This window comes from Salminus brasiliensis, chromosome 1 (genome assembly GCF_030463535.1).
Source record: "Salminus brasiliensis chromosome 1, fSalBra1.hap2, whole genome shotgun sequence".
Lineage (NCBI taxonomy): Eukaryota > Metazoa > Chordata > Actinopteri > Characiformes > Bryconidae > Salminus > Salminus brasiliensis.
Genome location: NC_132878.1, coordinates 86,493,011 through 86,517,568, shown reverse-complemented (window position 1 = coordinate 86,517,568; position 24,558 = coordinate 86,493,011). Strand labels below are relative to the sequence as shown.

The 24,558-nt window shown below is 41.9% G+C and overlaps 2 protein-coding genes across 3 annotated transcripts in view; both read right to left on the bottom strand.

Annotated features, from left to right (window-relative positions):
* The window catches only part of cdh17 (cadherin 17, LI cadherin (liver-intestine)), a 122,983-nt gene that overhangs the window by 82,198 nt on the left and 16,227 nt on the right, over positions 1 to 24,558 (bottom strand). The window lies entirely within an intron of this gene.
* virma (vir like m6A methyltransferase associated) lies at positions 41 to 21,717 on the bottom strand. Of its 2 annotated transcripts, none has more exons than XM_072691949.1 (23): positions 21,633 to 21,717; positions 19,822 to 19,934; positions 16,930 to 17,016; positions 16,674 to 16,722; positions 15,215 to 15,380; positions 14,912 to 15,031; positions 13,713 to 13,943; positions 12,105 to 13,296; positions 11,392 to 11,925; positions 10,348 to 10,502; positions 9,737 to 9,819; positions 8,602 to 8,695; positions 7,964 to 8,508; positions 7,595 to 7,830; positions 6,414 to 6,893; positions 6,189 to 6,321; positions 4,692 to 4,808; positions 4,196 to 4,356; positions 3,934 to 4,030; positions 3,609 to 3,775; positions 2,259 to 2,605; positions 2,011 to 2,154; positions 41 to 386 (listed from the first exon to the last, which is right to left on the bottom strand). In XM_072691949.1, the coding sequence occupies exons 1-23, from the start codon at positions 21,693 to 21,695 to the stop codon at positions 202 to 204; spliced, it is 5,499 nt and encodes a 1,832-aa protein (XP_072548050.1). In that variant the 5' UTR covers positions 21,696 to 21,717; the 3' UTR covers positions 41 to 201. The 2 variants fall into 2 exon arrangements, with proteins under 2 accessions (XP_072548050.1, XP_072548060.1); XM_072691959.1 differs by having other exon boundaries at positions 13,743 to 13,943.

Here is a 24,558-nt window from a genome sequence, read left to right as displayed (position 1 = left end):
CACTAAACTAACATTTCAGAAGAACGAGGTCCATCTGCAGTAAGTATTCACAAGATTTTAATCAGTTTTCAACACAAAGAAAAAAAGAGCAACAAACACAAAACATCACAATGACTCAACATTTCCATGGATACTGCAAATCCACATCCTGATTGGTCCTTTAGAGCCACACGGCTGAGTGTTCTTGGCCTACTGACAGTTTCAGCGGGTAAACGAACGGACATGTCGGCCACGCCCGCCTCCACTCCCACTGCTGCTGAACTTTCCTTGGCCACGCCCACTACTTACTCCACCTCCTCCCACACTAAGTCCACCTCCACTTAGCCAGGACAGGCCAGTGCCTCTCCCTCTGGGCGCTCGATCCCGAGGAGCCAATCGGTACGCACCTGACAGAATAGTAGAGTAAATGGTCAGATGCATCAAGAAAACTAAATAAATAAATAAATAAATACATACATAAATACATACATACATACATACATAACATCAGAACTGTAACACAAAAAATATATTTTACATTGACTTCCACTTTTTTCCTTCCCCTGTACAGCTCCTATTTTTTAGATCCAAGGTCTCTGAGGACATGATATACTGTACTGTATAATGTTTCATAATACAGAAACACTATGTTATGGTTAAAGTCTACAAAGTCTTTAACTGAAACTGTCTTTAAGCCACTGAAGCAGATATATGTATATCCTCACTGTCAGAGCAAAGCCTTGCATGACCAAAAAAATAAAAACTTGGAGAAGGAAAAAACCTTAACTTTCAATGGACGTCATTTCAGAGCATATATATATATATATATATATATATATATATATTGATACTAAAGCAATATAAAGAACTGCCAGATTCTAATTAAGTCAAAAAGTGAAGAACAGCAACAGTTAATATTTGCTGTGACACAAAAACCTTGCATCTCCCTTTTTTGCTGATTTTCACTTTTTGACATAATGCTGACTTATTTCACACTCACAAATGTCATAAATAGACCAAAAGAAATCCAAAATAACTTGAAATGAAATATATTAAAATATGTTTATTTATAAATACTTTTTTTCTATTTCTTGTAAAGTTGGCCTTTTCAATGCCTTTTGTTGGCCTTTTTTGTCTAAACTTAGATAAGATAAGATAGTCCTTTATTAGTCCCGCAGTGGGGAAATTCCCAGTGTAACAGCAGAAAGGGATAGCAAGACACTCAGTTACAAAAATTGGGATAAATAATTTACATTATATACACAATATAAATAAGAATTAAAAGAGCAATAACAATACTATTTACAGCAAAAGACTCTTAATTGCACATGGGGGGGGGGTAAACTTAGAGGTATCTTTGAATTATTAGTCTATTCAAACTAGCTGAGGGTTTTTCTTGGGTAAATAGCAAAGCCCTTTTGTAAGTCACTCTGGATAAGAGCGTCTGCTAAATGCCTTAAATGTAAATGTTTTGTGCAAGTTCTCTTGCAGCATACTTTAGTCTCTGGAGTAAATGCATAATCCAGCAGAGGGCACCCTTCCTTCAGTGATTAAAATATGCTTTAAGAGAACTAGACCCTCAGACATAATGTGCTCAGCATTGCTAGTTCATCACTTCAGGTGAATATAAGCTAATTAAAACCAACAGGTCAGCCCTGTGGAAACGTTCAGGCAGCTGTGTGCCCCAGCTGAGTGTTTCGTCTCCGCTAATTAGTGTGATTTGAGAGGAGGCTCAAACTGTGCTGGAAATAATCATTCAAGGGAAAGTGTCAGGACAAAGGTAAAACACACAGAACAAGCTAATAGAGAGCTGTGTATTAGATAAAGTTTAACTTATATAGATGCTTTGATCAGGCAGTAACGGTTGTTAATTTCATCCAAAGTTTCTCTGCAAATGAAGATCTGTACATTATGTACATAACATATCGTAGTTGTCATGCAAAAAACCTTCCATTGAAAAGGTGGCATTTTGGAGATACAAGGTTGTTGCAAGACAGGGTTAATATGCACAAGAACAGTGTAAGAAAGTACCTGTCGGTGGCTGTCTTGATGGCAGCGGTCGTGCAAAGTTGCTTTGTCCTCCTCGAGGTTCGCTGTAAGTTCCCCTGTGAGTGACTGCTGTGACTGGAGCACTCCAGGTAGACCCACGGCCACCTTCACGACGAGGGTAATTACCTAACGTAGACAAAAAAAAAGGAAAGAGTGTGCTTCATTAAATCCTTTTCATATTACAACAGAAAGATTGCTGATTGCTTATTAACATTTATAACCGCCCATACCTGCAAGCAGTGCACTCTTGGGGGCAGGTGGAGTGAAGAAACGGGTGTGGCTCTGGAAGCCCCTTCCTCTGGTTCCTCCAGTAAATAAGCCTCTAGCAGGTGGCTTGGCTCCTCCTCCTTTGGGAGGGCGTTTGGGCAGGGTCAGGCCAGTAGGCAAGCTGACCTCCTTGAACTCTGCTGCTAGGAAGTCATCCACGTGCATGGAGGGCGGTCGGCTGGTGTTCTGTTTACGCTGTCGGAAGATGTCGTGCGGCCGGTTGAGCTGCCCAAAAGCACCGCGGCCTCGACCACGAGGGGCAGCCATAATGTGAGCACGCTTGGCTGGCTCCACATACTCTGACTTACCACTGTAGAGATTCAGATAGAGAATTAATGCTTAATTTACTTAATTACGTTAAGTTATGCTACACATACTAATGTAAATGCCTAAATGATCACCTACATGCCTCAAATAATTTTAACTCCTTAGACCCTGTTTTTAAGCTCACACATAAATACATCACTTAATCATAATTAACAACAGTTCCACGGACCCCCAAAACAGAACCCTCTGGTACTCCACCAGACATGCTATTCTAAATGGATACCAACAAATTCATAATAGTTTCTTTATTAGGATTAATAACTGTATAATAAACTGAGGTTGCAGGGGGGAGGGGGTAATGCGAAACAGACATGCTTATGTGGTTACTTCCAAAATCTATAACCATGATTAATAAATTTTCCTCAGTACGTCTAACTTTGATGACTGATTCACACTTAGAAATGAGAAATCCAGGTATAAATGGAGAGATGGGAGTGGCTCCCTAATTTTCACATCACCAGCACAACACAACAATCCATGTGACAGTTTAATCATTTTTCTTCCCCTGAGAGTTCAGGGGACTACACTCTGATCAAATCTGCCAGAATTATTGCAAGACTTGAATGTTGCTTGAGGTTTTCCACATTTGCCCCATAAAAATACCTTTTCCACCAGTTGTGATTGAATACTTGCCTCCATGCCAATTCAGATAGGATTAATATAACCTGGAGTTTTACAGGCTGTTTTATAGAAGGTAAAAAAAAAGCTCAAAATGTCCTTAAAAATGACAGACATGGCAGGATTGGACAGGGCTAAAATCCTTAAGATACACCAGCAATAATTGTACTGGCCTTCGAATAGGGCTTTTGGTGAAGTTGATTATGTTGCCATGCAGCTTTCTAAGCTTTCTCAGAGCTCAGGTGCTATACTAAAGAAACTTCAGACACCAAACAAAACTGGGCTGATCACCTACATGTAAAGCACCATACAAGTTGTGTGTACTTTGTTTCATGTCTATGCTCGTTAGTTACTGGTTGTGTGTGTACCTGGAGGTGATGAAGGTCTCATGTTTGTGCTTGCCCAGTCTGAAGCCCTTGGCTGGTTTGCTGTGTCCTGGGGAGCTAGGCTCACTAAGGAATGAGCGTTCCAACTCTGCCTTCAGATCCAGATCAGGACAGCACTGCTGTGCCAGTGCCACCAGGTCTACTTTCACCTAAAAGGCAAGCAAACAAACCAACATGGTATAATCTTTTAAAATACAAATACAGGAGCACAGCACTTTACTGATCTTCAAAATAGCTGAACCCATTTCTGTTTCTTCTCCAGTAAAACAGATTTTTCTTTTGCTTACATCCAAACACAGCCACTCACCATATCCTGGTCTGTCTCCATGTCCTCTGACTGGAATGGGGAAAACCAGAGAGCCCTCAGGTGCTCATCCAACATATCAGATAGAACATACACTGTCCTGTAATGGGAATGAAAGAGAATATGCACACATGCCATTAGATAACTCAGACAACTGAACAATCAACACTGAGCATTACTTTTGAAATGACAATTTCATTTCATTTTAATTCAATCTGCCATTAAAGAAAAGCAGGTCAACCAAAAAGAAAGACCATAACCTAACCTGTTGTTAAACTGTGTCTGTAGCGGATCTGCAGAAGGAAGGGTGGGCTCAGTTTCAGGTTCTGTATGGCCTGGAGCATCTCCAGAACTCTCCAGGATCTGCCGGAGTCCCACCACATTTTCCATCAGAGCCTCTAACGTGTCATCGTCTTTAAAGAGCTCCTACAAAAGGTTGGGTCCAACATGTGTATCAGATGAAGGAGAGAAAACACCTCATGGAACTACCCTCAGCCAGCAAGAGAACCAAGGCCTTGGTGTAGTTCAGTTGTTTGAAACATTTCACAGGGTACTCATAAATGAATGGCTGGCACAACCACATTTGCATAACAACCAGAACGGCTCAGGAAACGTTACACACTAAAGGTACGTGCCTGGATTATGTTTTTATGCAAATGGGACAGTAGTAATTTTACTGTAGATGGTTCTACTGAAAAACTTTAATATTCTCTTTCAGCCTTAACAATGAAGCCTCTCGCGCTGGTGTTTGCAGTTTTTACCGTGACATGTTTCTCCAGCTCAGGCAGTGGATGCTCCGCTGAGTCATCTTTCCATTGCAGTAGCTGTTTCATATCACTCACGTTCAATACCAGGGAGCGTGAGTCTATATCTTCATCCTGTTACAGAACAAACAGGCTCAAGTGAACATATTGATTAGGCGTAAAAATGCACTGACGCATGATAATGAGGATTCATTTAAAGGTGGTGAGTAAACTGAATAAAAAAATATTATGTATTATTATAATGATTAATAATGACCTACAAAAATATTCATTAATGTATACATTCGTGTTTTGGGGGCAAGGTCTCAGCATATCTTAAATATATATTTTAATTTTCTTTACAAATAATAAAGAATGCTATTATCATTATCATCATCATCATCAACACACCAGAACTGTGTAAGATACCCCATTACTTATTCATGTATTCAATATCTTACACAGAGACATTCTCCCTCTCACATACATGCTCTCAAATTACTCCTGTTTTATCAGCATCATTCTTTCATTTCACATTCAATTAGGAATTCGATTTTGATATTTCATTTGTTTGGTTTATGTAACCCAGAAGTCACATACTCTTGCTAGCTTGACAGTTTTCTAGCCGTAAAGAAAGCATTCAGCAACTTAAAGTTACACCCACTTACACCCATTGCTTACACAGACATGCAATTAGCACACAACTTAGTCTAGCTCCTGTGGAAAAGTACTGCCAATAGAATATGACTCCCTGCAGCAGATAAACACGACCCGAAACGGCATCATGTCTAATACCAGTTCTGGGCTGGGCTGGCACTGATCTGAGTTCTCTAGACTGACAGTGAATACTTTTGGGAGGAGTTGGACATGAGATGGTGTGGTAATAACACAAAGTCCTGACCTCACTAACACTTTGGTAACTGAGTGCATTTAAATTCTCACTGCAACGCTCCACAATCTAGTAGAAAGCCTTCCCAGTACACTAGTTACTCCAGTAAAATCAGGTGTCCACATAGTTTAAGTGACATTCAACATTATTTTGTAAAATGGAGTTTTTTATAACCACTACATTTGCTATGGCTGACAGCCACTATAGCCCTTTAGAGCTCATAGTAAGAAGGCACTATGAGCTGCACAGCCCTGGCGTTGATACCAAATTACTCAAAACAATACCCATCCAGTTTAAGACATGAGGATCACAGAAACTGAACCAATTAAAGAAACAATACATAGAATTTTGAGCTTAAAATAACAGCTTTAAAATCATGTGGGGCATCTCAGCGTCTCTATCACTACCACCCTGGAGTCTGTCTGTGGGCCTGCAACTGCACTGTGTTACTTTGGTGAAGCAGACAGGACAACATTCGCAAGAACTGCGTCACGTGTGTAAAATCCTGAATGTAGGGGGAGCCCAGGAGCAAAACATTCTTCCGGTTTTAGATTCATGGTTGAATGATACACTAATTCTGTTTCACTGGAATAATTTCTATTTAATAAGCAAGTTTCTACATTTACCATAGACTCATTGTTGAGGATCTGCCGTAGGAAATCCAACAGAGCAGAGAGAAGCTCAGCCGATTCTTTGTTAAACGATGCAGATTCCTTACGGAGTAGTGACGACACGGCCGTACTGTGCTTCTTCAGTGAGCTGCAACACACACACACACAATCATACCATACAGCCATACTAAGTATGGAAAACATTTTTTCTACTGACACAAACAAGCAAACTTCTCTTACCTCTTCAAATGATAGAGACCATAGTCATGCTCCGTCAGGAATATCATTGTTCTAAGGCAGGTGAGTTGGAGTGTGTAGGTGCTGTGTGTGTGCCCAAGTACTTCTAGCATTCCGTCACATATACCTGGCATCATGTCCCGTGAAGGCAAGGCATTGGCCAACTGTTCTGCCTCTGACACACACACTTCCCCTGAGCCACTCACTATCAGGGAAATGTCCTGGTCACACAATGACTGGATAACGGAAGCTACCAACTCAGCATTCTGCTGCACTGAAAGGCTGGCATCGGCTGGCAGGAGGAGCATGGCGAGCAGAGAAGGGAGCATCTCGGTCAGTTTGTCTTCGGCCCGGCCCTCGCCCCGGCTCTCGCTGCGTACAGATCCACCCAGAAGAGCCAGCATGCCTGCCTTGCAGGAGCGCTGAGATGCCAATGAGTCCAGCAGGGCGAGAAGCCTTGTCAACTGCGAAGTCACTACTTCCCTACAAATGACCAAAAAAAAATGACAATGTGAGCATCCTGATCCACATTAAACAATGGGGGTGGGCCTTGTTGTTTACTTTGTGCAGAACGTCCAGTCCTAAAGCAGATCCATTGATTTGGAGTACAACCACAGTGATGATTCCAAAAGACCAAAAACAACTCATTTTAAGGCGGAATTGCTACATAATGCATCAGATGTTAGACTGATTGGTAATAGGGAGAGCCTCTATTATTTCCAATCTGTGCCAGAATGCTGTTTCTGAACTTTGTAACTTTGGTGGAGCTTTATGACACCGCTCACAAAATCGGCATAGCACTGCTACACAGTCATATTTGTGTAAAATCCTGCAACACTGCTCTGCCGCCTCAGTTCACATGCTTCTATCACTTTCAGTGCATGTGTACGGCTGATCAAAGTGTAATTTGCATTTACCACAGTGGAGCAGAGGTGAATTACACTTCCAAAGTGTATAGGATCCTGATCCCAAAATACCAATTCTAGCCTATGCAGATTTAAACTCTAGACTTGGCTGGCTGGTGTCCACAGTTTGGAGATTTCTCCCTCTCAAACATACCTATTTTATCTGATCATTTTCAGGTTAAGTGAATGTGCTTAAGTAGGAAAACTACCAAATTGTGCCAAACAGAACGGAAGTTGTGCACCTCTGTTTTAAACATTCAAGTCGACTGTAACACTTACTGTTGCATTTCCTCCTGTAGCTGCTCCAGCAAGGTCCTCATGACGAGTGTGGCAGTGGGTGCCGCCAAGTCACAGAGCTGCACACACACCCTTCGGAGCATGGAGAGGAGAGGTGGACAGTTGCTTACACATACACACCGGAGGACGTCCTGCAAGACGCGAGCCTGAGCGTGCAGGTGCATACTCCATAGCTTGCGCGTGTTCATTGCAACTCCAACGTCTTGGACGGACAATGCCTGGTGGACAGAGCAAAAAAACATGAGGTTTAAGGTTAATTCAAGAATTACACTGAAGCAATCTATGAGAAAAAGGTTACAAAGCTGCTAAAACAAAAAAACATTTCTTTTACAATAAACACATGTGTCTTACCTGTGTGGTCTGCATGGGCAGGGGTAGGGGCAGCAGTTCAGACAGCAGATTGAGACTGCTGTATATGTTCTCTGGAGCAGCCAGGATAGAGTTCAACACCTCCTTCAACATGAGAGACCAGCTGTTTCCTGCGACTGTCTCCTCCGAGCCGGTCTCCTGCTCGCTCACTGCATGCGTAAAGGTTAGCAACACCTCTGCAATGTCACCCTGGATACGTAGCTCCTCCGTGTCCAGGCGACCAGTCGCCGGGGTGGAGCAGATGATCATGTGCAGGGTCACGCAGACGGAAGGTACACGAACGTCACGGAACTCACAAGCCCCGCCGCACAGCAGCTCAGTCAGCATGGCTCTGATGAGCCTCAGTGCACAAGAAGCCACCGACAGCATTGTCAGGCGCAGTGCTGTGGGGCCCATGGGTCCGTGCAGCCTCCAGGGAAGCAGCAGCACGGAGGTCAGTTTCTGGAGGATCTTTATGAACGTGTCCATTCCCTCAGCACTGAACAACGCTATCACCGCCTGGTTCCACTTCAGATCCTTCTGCTGGCCTAGAGAAAACCAGAACACAAACAGACAAGATTTTAGCACTCTATACAGTTTTCCTAACTGTAAGAGGGGTTTGAGTGTGTTTAAGAACATACCTGGTGCCGTAGGTGGAGGACAGGCAATGTGACAAAGCACTCTTAGAGCAGTGACCAGGCCCACCCCTTCTGGGGTCATTAAATTTTCCAGATTCTGGCAAAGAGACATCAGCTCAGTTATGCGTGGTAAACATCACAGTTCATTCATACACTGTTTTCATACTGTTCAAGTGTGACTACAGAAGTGTGTTTAGGTACATCATGAAAAATGCTTTATGCACAACAGGTACACCATGTCCAACGGTTTGTGGAACCCCTTCTAATGAAAGCATTCAGTTACTTTAAGTTGCACCCATTGCTAACACAGATGTGCAAATGCACACACACACAGTTTGTCTAGTCCCTGTAAAGAAGTACTGCCAATAGAATAGGACTCTCTGGAGCAAACCTGAACCTATTAGCACCATGCCTAATGCCAGACATGGGGTAAAAAGACCCCAGCATTGACCTGTGGAACAGTGGAACTGTGTTCTATGAAATGATGGTGCTCTATCTGTTATTTTTGGGATAAGATGGAGTGGTGATCACCCAACATGCTGACCTCACTAAAGCTCTTATCCCCGAGTGCAGTAAAAAGCTTTTCCTTGACAGGATATACTTATTAGAAAGGGTTTTTTAAAAAACCCTCAATTTTAGAAGAAACAATTAATGAGCAGTCATTACAATACCTGTCCATATGGTTTATCTGCTACCCACATAAAGACAAACTGGACTTTTTAAGATTGAAGCCCGGTTTTTAGCATAGTTTGATGACTATGTATGATGACTCTCTGTATTTTATTTTCATTTTTACATATATTTTTATATATTTATGTATATTTTATTTATTTAAGTACTGCTGTCTGGGTAAAACTGGGTCCTTGGGTACCACAATTTCGTTCCACCCCATGTACCACATGTGATGCGAATGACAATAAAGTCTCCTTGAATCCTTGAATCCTTGAATCCTTTCTTGCTCAAACACATCTGATTCAACTCCTGTTATCTACCAAGCCTAGTATGCGTATTTGAGAGGGGAACTGGAATTGAAGAATCCTTGAATCATGTTCTATTGATCTGTTTTCGTTCAGTGAATAATTATGATGTCTTAACGGATCTAACTATTAATTCTATTAAACACAGTTGTTAAACCTACCTGTTTGATATAGTCAATAAGGGCTGGGATGCCACTTATATCAAAGCGCAGCTTCTCAAGGGGCTCCAACCACTTACTAAGCTCTGAAACAGAAACACACATACTGCACTGTTAAAGATCTGAATTAGAGACACATTAAATATTTAGATTTTGTTTATTTCTACAAAATGAATAAGTACAGTATCAGCATTATATAATTCATCACGGTCACGCTAAAACCTTGCATCTCCATTTTTCACTTTGACAGCATTTAAATCAGGCCATTGCCTTTTGTATGTGCGAAGTATGTGCAACTTCCATTTAGAGCTAGGAAGACATTTTCCCCCTCTTCTTGTAAAGTTAGCTTTTTGGAGGTTTTTGCGTCAGTGATGATATACACTGATACAGTCCACCGAAATTCCTCTCTTCACATATCCCAGCTTAGAAAACTGGGGTCAGAGTTTAGAGTAAGCCATGCAGTGGTGCCCATGGAGCAGAGTTGCTCAAAGACCCAACAGTGGCAGCTTTGTTGACATGGGTTTTGATCCCACAACCCTGCATTCTACGTAGCTAGGGACCTTAACCCAAAGTGGGGCAAATTAACTGAGACTGAAAGCAACATCTGGACTCACCCTGAAGTTTTGCATTGTTTTCATCAGATTTGCAAATAGCAAGCAGTGGAGCAGCATAATGTTCCATCATCCTCAGCTCAGCAGACGTCTGAACCACCAGCAGCACAAGCATGCAGGCATAGTTGTACGTCACAGATTTCCTAGCTTTTCCTTCCCTAAAAAGAATGAATATTGATTGTTGTATTATAAATTGTCTATTGTTATTAGACTAGTATTGAACATTAATAATAATGGGAAAATAGCTTACTGAGGAGTTCTTCAGGGATACAGTCATGTGAAAAATGTAGGACAACCCATGAAAACATTTGGCTTTTTGAGTACATTTAAACATAGAGGTAATATAACTTAACACAAAACTGTAATTTAATTGAAAATTAAATAAATTAAATCCTTTGTAAAATATAATTCATAGAAATGCGCTTTTCCAGTGAGGAAAATGATAGAACACCCCCAAATTTATTTGCTACTTAAAATGTCTACTACTACTTAAAATGTCTAAAACTAGAAAATAAGAAAATAAATACATACATAGAAAAATAAACTAAATAATAAATAAGAATAATAAAAAAAAATCTGTTGTCCACAAAATCATGTACAAGTGCAATATTTGACAACATAGCCCAGTCAGGCTATCCTAGCAGGTTTAGTCCAACAGCAGACCAAAAATTTTATCAGAGCATCTTCAGATAGTTACATCTTTCACATGGACGCTTGTAAACACACCTTTTGCATTTCCATGTTAAATGTCATGTTAAAGTCTAAAGATGCACTTTCATTTTAAGTCATTGTACAAACTCTAATCACATAACCTTTAGGTGAATGTTTTTTTTTCAGTTAATGCTTACTTAATTACTACACTTAGTATTTTCAAAGACCAAATATCAGCTAGGCTAGTACTGGCTAGTGCTCCAAATGTCAATACTATACCTAGAAATGAAAAGGGGTATAGCATCATGTCTACCATCCTATCGATTAAGATCAGATAGCTTGAAACAGTCTACATAAAGAATGAATAAATATAATGTTCTGCATGCATGTGCTCACCCTTGTCCTTCTTTAGCATGGTGCTCCAGCAGGTTGACCAGACAGCCGAGGTTAGTGTCCAGGCTGAGTGCGTGCGAGACTGCACTTCGGCCTGTACTACTAAAACTGATCAGGTAGAGGTTGTGAAGTGTTGACAGGACCTCAGGGTTGTCGCCTTCCTCGAGCTCTGGCACATTAAGCTCTGCCACTGCTTGAAGGGCATGCAGGGCCTGCATTAACCACACCCAAAATCCATCATCCAAAGAGCCCTCAGCTCCTGGGGCAGTCTCTTCACCCTCACTCTCCAACAGAGGGGTCAGAGGACCTAAGTGGGCCAAGTGAGAGATGGGAGCAAGGTGTGTGAGTGGTGTGAGCAGGCGCAGTAGGAGGTTGGTGGGCTCATGTTGGCTCAGGAGGAAAAGGAGACCCTGCTGGGTCTGCGACATCAAGCGCATTAGCTCCCGGACTGCCTGTAGGACTCCAACGTGGGCACAAGTTGCTGGAGAAGTCAAGACCACTGCCAAAGACTCCAGGAAGTGAGTAGCATGCATGTACCTGTAATAATAGATGCATAAAATATTATAAATACAAAATAATAATGTAATTTAATTTAATAAATCATTTGCAATAATGAAAAACAGATGAGACTTTTTAATCCCAAAAATGATTAACAATTAAAACACTGGTTTTATTAAACACTAATAAAGGTAAACACAAATATATGTATGAATCACCGATAGAGTGTTGGAAAGGGGTCATCACGCTCTGGGGGTCCAGTGATGCGAGCTGTGGTGGGGAAGGCCTTGCTCGGTGGCTGCACCATGCAGTGTGGTGCCGTCTCCAGCAGGTGGAGCAATTCTTCCAGCAGACCCTGCAGCTTCTCCAGGTCAGCCTCTGACAGAGAGGCAGACTCCAGAAGAGTGTCCATGTCCATTGGGCTCTCTGGTGCCTCAAGGGTTTCCCGCTCTCCCTCTTCTCCCTCTCTCTCAGTGCTTTCCCTTTCTCTCTCCCTCTCGCCTCCTTCTCTTTCCCTGTCTCCAGCCTCGCCTTCTGTAGGCTGGCGCTCTGCCCATGTGCCTGCTGTTTTCTGAAGGTCAGTCAGCACTTCATAAAAATGCCCCTTCTGTAAGATGGCGGCACCCGCTGTGGCCACTCGGACTGTCTGGTCCAGGAGGAACAGTTCAAGCAGGCGCTGATACCCGCTGGTCCCTGCGTTGCCATGGTGACCCTCTCTGAGAAGTGCCTCCATGCCCTGTGGTTCGCTTACGATGCTGTCAAGGGAGCGCAGCACACTGAGCTTCAGCGTGGAGGACACGTGATCCGCAAACAGGAGCTCCAGCAAGCGGCTTACAATGCCCTTCTCCAGCAGGACTTGCACAGCCTGGGTTCCACAATCTGCAAGAGACGAGGCCAGCTTGGCTCCAGCTTTCAGCTGCCGAAGGTTGAGGGCGATAGGCTGTGCTAGAGCAGAGTCCAAATGAAGCGCCTCAGACGTCCATTCAACTAGCAGCCTCAGTTGGCCCTTCTGGCCCTCCTTGTCCTTAACTGACAGCAAGCTCAAGCCTTTCACCAGCAAGGCTGGAACTTCCTCTAACGCCGTTACCCATCCTGCTCCACGTTCTGCTTCGGGCCCCTCTCCCCAGGTCTCCAACAGTTCTGACAGCTTAGTTGCAGACTCCGCCCATGAGCAGGTCTGGTCCTGAAGATCCATTCTCTTCAAGCGGTTCACTTCTGCCTCGTAACGTGTGACATGGGGCGGAGTGAAGTGCTGGAGGGCGCGGAGCTCCCGTTCAAAGGGATCGTACTGGACAGTTGGCAGTGAGGCAAGGTCTTCGGGTGTGTAGTCCAGGTCAAAGGCCGGCAGCTTGAATGCCCCGCTCTCGAGATCCTCCTCATCGCTGGATATTTGTTCATAGCCATCATCACCTAGAATAAGAAGTAACAAGTTAAGCAAGCACACATCACAAGCTACTTTGTCAACTCGTCCAGTGTCCTACCTCTTGATTTTACACTCGTATTGCAGCTCTACTGTATTCCATCTACGTTAGAGACTCGGGCACTGGCTCTGCAACCATCCAAAGATTATATAATAGACAGAACAAGCATCTACTCTGGAGCTAAGAAAAGCAGGTTGCATGCGCGACTGTGATTGCGATACACTATAGCCCATAGAAATAGCATTATCTATTTCTATGCCACACCACCAGCAGGGGGAGGCCTTTTGACATGCAGTGTGTGACGGAAGTTAGATCCTCACTCGTCTCAGGTTAGTGTGTGAGCATGCTGGAGGAAACACACACACACATGCCTGAGGAACGCACACCACGGTGCGCCTCCCCTACCTTCGCCATCATCCTCCATCTCCTCCTCACCCTCTTCTTCATCCTCCTCTTCTTCCTCTTCTGCCTCACTTCCCTCCGAGCGGGCTTCGTCATCTTCATCCTCCGCTGGTCCCTCATCTTCCTCTTGTTCTGGGTCTGAGTAGGCATCGTCGGGAGGCAGGGAGCCACGCTCTGGAGAGACGGGCTCCAGGTAATCGTCCCCACGCTCCACACTCTCTTCCTTTACTGGGCCTACAAAAAAGTGAGTTATGAATAATTGACCAATGTGATTATGACAAAATATGCAGGTAGGTATCACCAGTACGTCTGGAACCCTGGTCATACATTTTTTTGACAGAGGACCCTACAAACAATTGTATTTTTAAAGAGATATATACCCAATCCAGGTATATTTTAATGGACTAGGTGTTGGTTATTTTAATCCTGATTCAGTCCTGATGATTGACCCTGCATCCTCAAGGCACTATTAATAGAAATTATTCACAGCCGGCAGATGGGCTTCAAGGAATGTTCGTAGAACTTACAAAAAAAGCTCACAGCCTGTTTAGTGTGAGATCAACAATACACTATAAGGGATTTGACTGCAGTGTTTTAAAGTAACTGGGAGATAAATCATCAGGGACGTCAGACAGACTGGATTATTAGATATTAAAAAATAAGGCTACTAAATTAAATAAATCAGTCCAGAAACTAACACTAAATAAATTGTTTTCTAAAAATAAAAACTGATACTCAGCATTAAGAGACTGGTCTTTTCGGATCTGGAGCAAAATAACTGGATCGAAACATCTTTAGTGTCCTTATTAGTTCCTAAATCAGGTTTTTTATAACCACAAATTTACTGGTTCATTGCTCAATCCAGTGATATGTCAAAGCACCTCCATTTAAACAATCAATATTATCTCCAGAGGCAATCTGGCATGGGCTTTCACACAAGCCCTTACACATACAATTGTAAATACCTTTTTAATGGGGTAACTGCATTGCTGTGCCACTGTAGCCATGCCACTGCATGGCTACACCTAACCTCAACTCAAATGCTGTTGCTCAAATTAGCTTCTCACATAAGTCTTGCACTTTGCAGTAAAAGGTATATTTCACTTAGCAAAACTAGCAAACTCCCAGGACACGTATCATTTTCACAGTGTACACTTATTACACACATCTACTTCTCTACTGCGGGAACACATTACACGTACCTGGCACAGGCAGAGCGTCCTCCTCATCGTCATCTGGAGGAGGCGGTCCTGGTGGAGTACGAGGGCCTCTCGGTTGTGGTCTTGGTGGACTCCCATTAAACTGCTCCTCATTTTCCCACTCTGTAAAGCAAGCACACACACACACACACACACACACACACACACACACACACACACACACACACACACACACACACACACACACACACACACACACACACACACACTCAGCTTTTAATAGCTGTGATAGAGGTCCTTAAAAAATGCATGCTCTGATTTGGGGTCTAAGACAGTTTTACTGACCATGCTTGATGTTCCTTTTGGAGGCAGGTGGCTGTTGTTGTGGCGGAGGGGGTGGAGGTGGGGGTGGAGAATCACGCTCATGGCTGTGGGGGCGTTCAGCTGTGCCATACACCGCCAACGTTAGACAAGTGTACCACCCACGCAGCACCAGACCATCTGTATTTATCTGGAGGCAGAAATTTGGCTTAGGCGCACTGTAACACGGGTGTTAGAAATTAGAAGTATTATATCTGGGATCACTTCTGCAAAATGTTAATATTAATTCAGTGTTTCTTAGTATGCACACGCACCTTTACATTAACTTCCCATACTATATAGACAAAAGTATTGGGATAACTGCTCATTTATTGTTTCGTACTTTTAAATATAAAATAATAGTGCATGTATATATAAATATTTATAATTAAATATATTCATATGAAATATTTAAGTAAAAAAAGGTTTTCAAGTTTTTGTTGGAGTAACTATCTCTTCTGTCCAAGGAAGGCGTTCTACTAAATTCAGGAGAACTGCTGTGAGGATTTGAGTGCATTCAGCAAAAAAAGCATTAATGAGGTCAGGATGTTGGCTGAGCACCACCCTACCACACCCCGAAAGTACTGGATGGAGCACCATCAGCTCCACAGTTCAATTCTGGGGTTTTTATACTCCTTTATCTCACGCCTGGCATTAATAATGGTGCCAACAGGTTCATGTTTATGCTCTTGCTCCAGGGAGTCCTATTCTATGGGCAAACTTCTCGACAGGGGGTAGACAAACTGTGTGCGCATCTGCGTCAGCAATGGGTGCAACATCAAGCAGCTGAATGCATTCATTAGAAGGGGTGTCCACAAACATTTGGACATATTGAACTTTATTGGGCACCAAACTTAGAACATCTCATTTTACGTAACACTTTCAGGATCATTTCTCTCTTCTAAAGCCATAGGACTACATTCCCTAAAGTAGAGAGAGTTAAGTTTAATATTTCAGGGTGGCTCTGCTTATCTGGAGGGGAGTGGCAAAGGGAATTCTGTCTAACATGCAAATATGAGATCATTTGCATAAAAGGCCTGGAGCACTTGGCTGAGTAGTTCAGTCAGAACAGAACATGTTGAAATGGCCAGGATAAAAACTACGTTGGGTAAAATGCCCTGAAACCATGAAATATACTGAAATCTAAACTGCACACCTTCATGAATATGAATGTGTGTGATTATTCAGAAGCATATTGTCGCTGTCCCACCAAAAAAAACTGTCTCTCAATTGTTGCCATTTTTCCTTTTTAACGTAATGTGAATCTGAAAGTTCTTTACACTGACAACGGGCTGACAGAATAATGTATGAATAACAAAATCTTTTAACACTTCCTTCCTGTAAAGTTGCCATTTGAGAGATACCTGACTGCCTGACTGTTTAAGATATGCCACAAGACACACACCCGAAAATAAGGACACAAAGTAATCTATACGGTCCTCACCTTGCCATTGGGCCTGAACACAATTGATTTGTTTTCATCGTACTCCAGGCTGGGAAAGACAAAAATGACATGAATACATAATGTTTTATGAATATATAAACACATGTGCAGGTAAAGAAAGGCTTTTCTCAGTGTCATGTCTATCAGTATTTACTGCTAAGCACGTAAAACTAAGTGTGAAGCACATATGTCAAGGTAAGTGTCAAGTAAAGCAAGTAGAGCTATTCAGAAGTGTGTACAAACATGTGTGTCATACCTGCCCAGCCGGTCAAACACTGGGGCGCTGGGTTTGGAGACGTTGTTGAAGAACAGGTCCAGCTGGAATGCGTGAGGGGCCGTTTCTCTGAAGAAACACATACAAGGGTATCAGAATTCAAATCCCGGCCTGATGTCCCCTTCATCCATATCCACCCACACAGAGCCACACAAGATACTGAAAAGTCAATAGCTAAACAAGCCAGGTCCAATCATTGCTTTGTACTAGCACACATACATATCTTATTTATTTCAATATAATATAATATATTCAGAATTAACATAATGATAATAATGGCGGTTTTTCTAATGTTTATATATATATATATATATATATATATATATATATATATTATATATATATATATATATATATATATATATATATAAAAAAAAACATTTTTTTTGCTTGATGTAACAATTTATTACTCTATTTAACATGATACCAATGAAGACTTTAGAACATACAGCATGTCACCACATACAACACTATTTTACAGAATCAATGCTATTTAAAAATTATATCCATTCAGGCATAAATAAAACCCATCACTAATGTCTACCGCCTTACAGACAGTGAAACGTCTTCATTTTTTAATTAGGATTTTGTTAATATTGCATCACTACTAGATCTACACAACATATGAGAGGAAAAGCAGATACTGCAAGACCAGAGAGAGGGACATCGAGAACAGAAACACACAAGTGGGTTAGTCATAACTGAAAGTAGTAGAATAAGGGGTGTGGTACATCTGATACTTAAGAAGAGTGAGAACGGGAGAAACCAAGACACAAAACCCCATTCCTGTTCCTTCACTAGATCATTCAGCTCTCTCTCATGAGTTTCCCAATGGAGTTTCAATGGAGGGTAATCCACTTTCTTTCCAAATTCATGACCAGTTAAACCATTAAGACAAAAGGTTAATGATCTTTTGTAATATCTTCGTTTCTTTGTTTCCAAAGAAAGCAGATCTCTATACTGCATAATGAAAACATGAGCTTTTTTATTGCAAGACATTCTGGAGATAAGCATGGGGTCTCGTTTTGCTTTTAACACATCCCAGATCAAAGCTAGAAGATGGTGAGATCTTCAGACAAAACTGCTGAAGAAACAGATTTGAAACATAACTTCTAATCGATTAGACATGAGAATATTTCTTTCCCTGTTCACAAAGGTGGTGATAGGAACCAGATGTCTGAGGCTCATAAAGAGACATTGTTTTATGATTTGATAATGTTTTGGCCAAATATGTGTATGTAATATGTAATATGAGAAGTACATGCAAGGCAAGACAGTATTTCACCATAATCAACAATACATACAGAAACTCAGACATTTACTGTTCACTCTGCATAGTAAATAAAATGGCTGAAGACATTATTTTGATACGTCTTTCTATAATGCACCCTTTCATCTCAGTAGTGATACTTTGAACCATCTGAGGAATTGTCCTTCATTATTATGAACGTCAGAAACATCATGTTTGGCTTCTTTTACGTAACTTATGTTTCGATATGAAGAAGGCAGAAATATAAGAGTTAAGAATCAGAAGCTTTGCTGGTTTAATTCTGTTCTTAGTTAGTGAAGAATTCAGCATGCATTTTGGGAACATACTAAGGTCATCACACTGGTCAAAGTTATTAAGTAAAAAAAAAAATAAATAAATAAATTTAAAAAAAGACACGATACAATAACAACAATATTTACGTAAAGCTTTTTTGCGATACACGATATTTGTTGCGAAATCTGTAGACAAAATTCACCACCAGCAGCAGCAAATTTTTAAAAAGTCTACCCAAATACTTTCCCATACTCAGTACAATGACTTTCATGCAACTTCAACTTTTAGGCACTCCAACCAATTAAACAGGATTAATGCTGCATTCACATGCTAGTTAGAAGTTCCTACTTCCACCTTGTGAAGTTGGAATTACGAGCACATCATGTTCAAGCGCTTTGTTGTCTGACATAAAAAAATGGCGGCTAAGGTCACTTTAATAACTGCCTAAGTAGAGCATGTCTGTTTGCTATGGTTAGAATGATAATTAATGCTGTTGTATATCAAGGTAAATGCACATATATTACAGATGATTCAAATGATTTGCACAAATAACCATTAACTGCAGTAATAATAATTTACCATCCAACACTGATTCTGTCTTCTCTGCCATGTTAAAAGTTTGAGAGTCACCTCAACTCAGTGGGAAAAGAAATTCTGATTTGAGGGGGTGTTCATGTGCAATTTCTAAGTTGGGAACTCGTATTTACCATAATTTCGTTAGCATGTGACCGCAGCATAATTACACTCTTTCTAAGGAAATGCATAGTTGATCAGATGAACTCTGAAAGCTTGTTGAGTTTGAAAATCATCAGATCAGGATGCATCAACAAATGCTACACAACATAGACCCCGTTTACACCTGGTCACTTCATGTGACTAGTATCTGGATTGTATCAAGATTTTAGCCACAAGCATTCACACTTGGTCAAATGCGTCTCCAGTTGAAATCTGACTGCTGTGTGTGCAAATTCGCGCAGACATTATTACTGGTGTTTCAGTAGTACTGGGATGGGTTTTGGTTGCCGAATGTGTCTAGGGCAGACGGGTGTGTTTACATTGCTATAACGTGGCTCAAATGCATCTCAGACCAGCTCCTGATATGGTTTGAGTGATCGGACTTGAATCTATGCGTCTTGGGTGCATTTCCACTTCTATTTCTAATGCGATTCAGCCTTATCCAGATGTAATCCTGATACTCACAACGGATGAAGTGACCAGGTGTAAACAGGGTCAGAGTGTGAATGATATGTGAATGACATACCCCATTACGGAGTCAAGGAGTGAGACCATCTAATGTATACGATCAGGTTTGTTTATGGTGATGTTCTTACCCGAAAGCTCTGCTGTCTGGGAGGTTGCTGTGGGCTTTGATACCAGGGGGGATGACTCGGACTTCTGTGATCAACACACCATACGGAAACCTCACCACATCCACATTTGTAAGCTAGAGAGAAAAACAGCTCCGTTATCTGAAGTACAGCACAGCATGCACAATAGCTGGTAAAAACTGTAAAAATAATATGATATTTAAGGACAGTTTTAAGACACAATATTACAATATTTTCACACATCGGCAAAATGCACCAGAAGCAGCAGATTTTTTAAAAACTGTCATCCAAATACTATCCCACACCTACGGTCCACTAAATTTGGAGAACTGTGTTCAAGAGTTGCACCAAAGTAACAACAGCGCATCCAGATGTTCAGTCAGTTTATTGACCAAGATCTCCTTGTTCTCTCCCTAAAAATGTTCTACTGTGGCCATGGACTGATCTGACTGGTTTCTACAGGCTCGTCTAGGGAAAAATACAGCAGAAATGCTCCAGTTCTGCATAAAACACATATACAGCAAACGCACATATACAGATACCAGGGTCTTCACACACAGACGGACAGACAGACTCCACTGAGGACGGCTCATCTTTTCAAACCTCTTTTAAAAACAATAGAGAGGTCAGGATGTTGGACGGTCACCACCCTACCTCATCCCAAAAGCACTGGATAGTCCATCACCATAATTTCTGAGTACACTGTTCCACAGCTCAAAGCTGGGGGGCTTTATACCCCTCTAGCCCACATCTGGCATTAGGCATGGTGCCAACATGTCCATGTTTACCTGCTCCAGAGAGTCCTAAGCTATTAGCAATAGGACTAGACAAGCTGTGTGTGTGCATTTGCACATCTTTATCAGCAACGGATGTAACTAAAAGTAGCTAAAAGATGCCTTCATTAGTAGGGGTGTTTGCAAACATGAGGACATATATGTTTTAAGGTGTTTGAGCCTTGGCTTAATATATTAGGCGAAATATTAGTTCCGCTCCACCTTAAATAGTGGACTGTAGTGAATGAGAAGAGCGGCCCTGCAACAGCGCCTTAACGGAGCAGCCGCCTCATTTAAGGTGGAACGGGACAATTGAACCAAAAAGCCAAGTTTAGCCTTATTTGAAGCAAGACTAACTTAAATGCTTGGGCTTAATGATATTTTACTATCTACTAATAAATGCGCCAATAATGGAGTATATTTAGTACAGCAGCTACTAAGCTACACGTTTTCGGGCGCAGTCGAGCTGTTTCCCGATATTTCATCACTGCTTCAAAGATGTGGCCATGGATGATCCTCCCAACAAGCGATTCCTAATCAATCAATCCGTACAGTTTTAAGGCAGTTTTTTGCACTGAATAATATACAGTTACAGCTAAATACCTCCCTATAACAGCTTTAAAAACAGTCACTAAGGTCAGAATCAGCCCTCAATGGATCAGCCCAGCTCAAACGTACACATGTACCCTAGCCACACTGGCTAGCCCGGGTCAGCTCTCTCTCTCTCTGCTTGCTCCAAAAGGCGATCTGGCTTACTTTTCTACAACCAAGAGCTTTCCAGCACAAATCACAAACAACTACAGACCGTGTTTGTAACCTCACGCCCCGATGAAGCAGTTTAATCACGCCTGGGTTTGTGTAAAGGCTGGTCTGGAGAAGGAGCTGCAGGCTAACTCCGCCGGCTCGCTAGCTGTGGTTTGTTTACGGCGCGCCACGCCGAGAGGAAGCGCGTGCACATTTCTGCAGCAAGCACTGCAGTTTAGACATAGAGGCACTGCCTTGGCCAAGCGGCCTTAAACGGAGACACACTGTAAAAGTTACCTCTGCGCTCTGGTGTTTAAACGTTTCTAAAAACAGAAGCTCCATTGAGGAATCCCCCGCCATCTTTCTCGGTCACATTTGAACTTCCGGCGGAGAAAAGTCAGCTCCGGGGTTCACGAACAACAAAGGGCTGTGTCTCAAATGGCACCCTGTGCCCTATGTAGTGCACTGTGTAGGCCATGAAATCCCGACTCTCAAGCGTAAGTAGTGAGTTCGTAATTGGATAACTGGCTGAGATACTCCCGTGTTTTAGACTTAGTGTATTATTTGGGTGACGATGTCAAACTTTCATGATCTGCGTAGTGCACTTTATAGGGAATGGAGAGGTATTTGAGATTTAGACAAAAGGTCCGGGTAGGTACTAGAGATAGATACTGTATAATACTGTACAGTGTGAAATCCAACTTCTACATACATTTACACACATTTACATTTGATCAAGAAGGTTGATTGGTGTAGCATGATGGGTAACAATACCATCTTTCTCATGGCGGACTGGGCTTTACATCCCGGGCCAGGCAAGCCCACCACTAGACTGCTAATGCTGCTTTGGCCTACATGTATACCATTATTTAAAACTTAAGCTTTTTAAAGTTTTTTTTTTTTCTAAAGCCTCTCTCAATACATGTGTTAAATCTAAAAAAATTAATTATGCATTATAAATAACTACTTAGTTTTAACCATTGCACCACACGGATGTGTTATATGACTAGGTAATCTGGGAACTCTGAACTCTGGGTAAAAGCATCGGTCAAAAGCCATAATTGCAAATTAATACAATGTTGGGGTGGGGGATGTTCAGTGGGTGGGCAGTTTTAGGAACTAGCTGGGATGTAAGTAGTTAATGTCTTATATGTCTGTAAATTAACAACAGCTGTTTTATATTTACAGTTTATTGAACAGTCTTTTTCTGCAGTCCCTATCACTGTATTTTCCTTTTAACATCGTGTGTTAAACTGTAGTAATAAGAATCAGGGCTCCGAGTGGTTCAGCGGACTAAGACTCTGGGATTTCTGGTTCAAACCCTGGGTCATGCTGCCTGCCATCAGCAGTCGGAACCCAAGAGAGCACAATGGGCGGGCCCACATCAGTTCAGTCAGATACTGGTCCGCCCTGGTGTAAGCTAGCTGATGAGTACGTTGGCAGCACATTGGTTGGTCAGGACGTTTTATCGACGCAGTTCAAAAAGAAGCAGTGGCTGGTGTCAGAGGAGGCATGTCATGTGTCAGTCCTTACCCTCCCAGTGTCAGGGGCATTACATGATAGGGGACAGTACTAATGAGTGGGTTGGGTAATCTGGTATAGATGTAGATATGATCTGAATTTCTGCATATTTCTGAATTGTATAAATATTCTTTATCTCTAGTACATATTGCTGTATATGTACTAGAGATTGTGATCAACAGAAATTGAAAAATTAAACATTGTTTCTGAAAAGCTCTGAATGATCCTGGGAGTTATCTTTTACTATTTTCCCTTTATGTTGTTTTTGTTTCTTTCTTCAGAGTCTGCTGGAACTTTAACCCAGATTAGCTGCTGCCACTATTCAGCATGACAGGCCGTTCTTCTGGAAGAATGGCTAAATTTGCCTCTCGAAATTGTTCAAAACGAGTATAACTACATTCCAAGAAAGGCTGAAGCTCTGCTGAGGACAAAAGACAACCCAAACTCTGCATTATTAATACAGTGGTCCTTTTACCCATTCATGCACTTTACATCTTTCCCAATTATTTTACACCTCTTTTACCGTCACAATTTTTATAAATTTTGCCAAATTTATCACCAGTGAATAATTTACCTGGATGGCATTACTGTGAGATGATGAGAGGGGTATTAAAATACATTCTTGAAGCTGTAACTATTAAATTGGGCCGTCCCAATTATGCAGTAACCCCGGAAAATACAATATAAGCCATCTGCCTAATGCTGAGTGGGTCCCCCATTGTGCCACCATAACACATCTGACCATTCGAGCCATGGATTCCTCAAGACCTCTGAAGGCATCCTGTGGTATCTGGCACCAAGACGTTACCAGCTGACCAACAGTTGCCCATAACCTGTTGTAATAACCACTGAATACCAGAAAACCCCCCAAAAGACCTGCCTGGTGTTTTGGAGATGTTCTGACCCAGTCATCTACCCGTCACAGTTTGGATCTTGTCGAAGTGGCTCAGATTCTTCTGCTCTTAACATCTTCATCACCTTCAAGAATTGACTGTTCACTTGCTGCCTGATATATCCACTCGCTGAGAGATGCAACTGTAGATGAAGAGTTATGTAACTGTGTTTTTCAGAGTTATGGCTGACTGGCCTACACTGGGTGCTTTTATTAAAAGTATGGGGGAATTATTACAATATTAATTGCTACATCCCGCCTCCCTCCCTCCCAGCTTCATTGACTAGTGTATGTCAGGAATAAAGTAGGCCTGTATCACATCGTCTCTGTTTAGATTAAAAGACAAGCATGTGGTGATGTTTTTATTAGTGGGTTGGGGGTAGATTTGTAATGGATAGATGGGGGGTAGATAGTGTGATGTTGACTTATTACACTGAAATAATACTGAGGTTGTGTATTTAAATGGTAGCTTATTTTTCTCAACATTTTCACATAGTCAAAGAAAGAACGCTAGTAACTGTTATTACATTATTTATTATATTTCACATCATATATTTCATTATATTCCATTATTTATATTATATTATTATATTTAATTAGCATATAGGCAGTGGTGGGCAGTGGTGGCTCAGTGGTTAGAGTGCCGGGATATCGATAACAGGGTTGTGGGTTCGATTCCTGGGCTCGGCAAGCTGCCACTGTTGGGCCCTTGAGCAAGGCCCATTACCCTCTCTGCTCCCTGGGTGCTGGAGTTGGCTGCCCACCGCTCTCTCTCTGTGTGTGTGTGTGTGTGTGTGTGTGTTCACTACC